The sequence below is a fragment of the Austrofundulus limnaeus genome, unplaced genomic scaffold (genome assembly GCF_001266775.1).
Source record: "Austrofundulus limnaeus strain Quisiro unplaced genomic scaffold, Austrofundulus_limnaeus-1.0 Scaffold529, whole genome shotgun sequence".
Classification (NCBI taxonomy): domain Eukaryota; kingdom Metazoa; phylum Chordata; class Actinopteri; order Cyprinodontiformes; family Rivulidae; genus Austrofundulus; species Austrofundulus limnaeus.
The window spans coordinates 64,012-66,340 of NW_013952931.1; the positions used below are offsets into that span (position 1 = coordinate 64,012).

The 2,329-nt window shown below is 40.2% G+C and overlaps 1 protein-coding gene across 1 annotated transcript in view; it reads right to left on the reverse strand.

Moving 5' to 3' along the window:
- prrc2c (proline-rich coiled-coil 2C) overlaps positions 1–2,329 on the reverse strand; it is a gene marked incomplete in the record, with an annotated part of 90,325 nt that overhangs the window by 57,154 nt on the left and 30,842 nt on the right. Inside the window, 2 exon segments of the mRNA XM_014026140.1 lie at positions 1,168–1,247; positions 1,343–1,635. Coding sequence (XP_013881594.1) covers positions 1,168–1,247; positions 1,343–1,635 — 373 coding nt within the window.

A 2,329-nucleotide genomic window follows, 5' to 3' on the forward strand; every position in this document is an offset into this window, starting at 1 on the left:
CAAAACAGTCTTGTTTTTTTCAACAGTTTTCACATTAAAGAAATAAGTTACACAACTGAAGTTACAATACAAAGAGCTGGATGTTGTCTTGATATTTGTTAATTTTTATATATTGAGAAATGTTAAATAAAAAATAATAAACAAATGATTATAGATTTTTCCAGAGTGACTTGAATTTTACATGATTTAGTTCATTTGTTAGATTGTTAACATCTTACACTATGTTTCTTTTAGTTGAATTTTATTTGCTTTGGTTGAGATTTTATGTTGATGTTAAATCTTTTAAGCTTTTTTTTTGTTAAAGAATTGACTCGAGTGCATATTTTGGGTTCATGAAAAAAACTATAACAGAAAATATTACAACATTAAAGAACTGTTCTTGTTAATTTGATGAGAACATTTTAAATATCCAGTGCACTCACATCAGAATAACTTATAGATTTGTTTTTAGAATAATCGATTAATCGAAAAAGTAATCGTTAGATTAATCGAAAATGTGGATGACTCTTAATTTTCTGCTCCTACACTCACAGTTCATCCACATCATCTGCTCTTCCTCTACTGCACCCCTGCCACAAGGTGTCCCCCAAGGCTCGGTGTCAGTCCTCTTCTGTTCATCCTCTACCTTCTCCCTCTTGGTTACATCATTCGCCACCATGGCCTCAAATGTAACTGCTACACAGACGACTTCAACTCATTCAAATCCATCAACTCTGCTGTTGCTGTAGTCTCTCTCCTCTACGTTTGTTGTAATTACTTCTATCAGTAACATGTTTTCTTTGCCTCTCTTCCAGAGGTAAATACACCTGGACSAGTCCTTCTGTGTCTCTGACCTGTCCCCTAAAGCCAGCCGATCGAGGCACATTGTCCTGAGCCTGGTGCTGGTTCTGCTGGAGGTTTCTTCCTGTTAAAGGGAGTGTTTCCTCTCCACTGTCACCACTGTGCTGCTCAGGATGGACGTGATGAAGTGAAGATTCAACACAATCTACTGCTCCTTTACATTTATTGTTTTTTGTGTACAGTGCCCTGAGATGTTTGTAGTGACTTGGCGGTTTATAAATAAACTGAATTGTTGTGTCTGTCCTTGTGCAGTAAGAAAAAATAATAATAATCCCACAACTGTATTTTTAAAATTTCAGATATAAAATACATAAAATTAAATCTTACTTTCCCCCATCTTGTGGTACTGGGTATCTGAAGTTTCCCTGTCCTGGAGCAAATGTCATTTGGGGATAGGCATGGAACATCTGGAACAAAGTGCAGCAAAGACAAAGCGCAACCAAAAGGTTTAGTTACACACAAGATCTTTGTCTGCTGTTCGGAGCATCAAAGTGTAACTTACATAAGGTGGCATCATGCTCCTGAAAGCAGGGTCAAAGTGAGTTGGAACCCCTGAAGGTGGCTGCTGACCCCCATTAACTTTAGGTTGAGGATGGACAGCTGGGGGTAACCTCTCCTTGCTCTCCTTCTTCTCTTTTGGACCCTCTGTTGTTACATTCCGGCCAGGCTCCTCAGGCTCCCCTGGTGGTGGTGTGGAGGTAGCCAGGTCCTCCTCCTGAGCCTTGGCATCCAGCTCCGGGGTGCTAGATGCAGGGTTCAAGTTCCTGCCTCCGCCTTCACGCCAACTGCCAACATCTAAAAAGACAGATAGAAAGAACGTATTGATAAAACGGCAGCGTTCTACTGCAGAACCTATTTGCTCTCATAACCAAGCAAGAATTAAGGTGGATTATACTCCATCTGAAGATGAGACACCAGCCCGCAGTCGTGTGGTTGTGAGACRTTATTTCACACACAACTTCCACAATCTACAAGACACAGTGCACAGCCCCTGGGGAACCCCTTCCCTGGCAGTACATGTCATTAACTGGGTTTCCATCAAGGCTTTTTGATGTACATTTAGAAGTGTCGCATTAAAAATGTGAAAAGTCGGATGGAAACAGCAAAATTTGAAAAAAAAAAAAAAATCCTCAATTCGCTAAAAAAGTTTTTACACTCGCTTGATGTCGTTTTTGGATGATTCGCAAAGTAGTTAATGCGCAAAACGGGAGATGGAAACACGTTTGTTGAATAAATTCTGACTTAGCTAACATTTACGTCACGTAGCTGATCAGCTGTTCCCCGGTACCGGTACCAGTTTTGGGTCGGCTTCAGCAGAACCCTCCTCCTGCTGTTTGTGTCTTCTCAGTAATCCTGTAACGTGAAGAAAATCACATTTCTTTCTCTACGTCTCCAGACAGCAGTAACATCACCAAAACTAGTTATAACAGAATAATTACAACTTTCCTGATAGAAGCAACACGTTCCTGATAACTTCTCTCTGTTATCC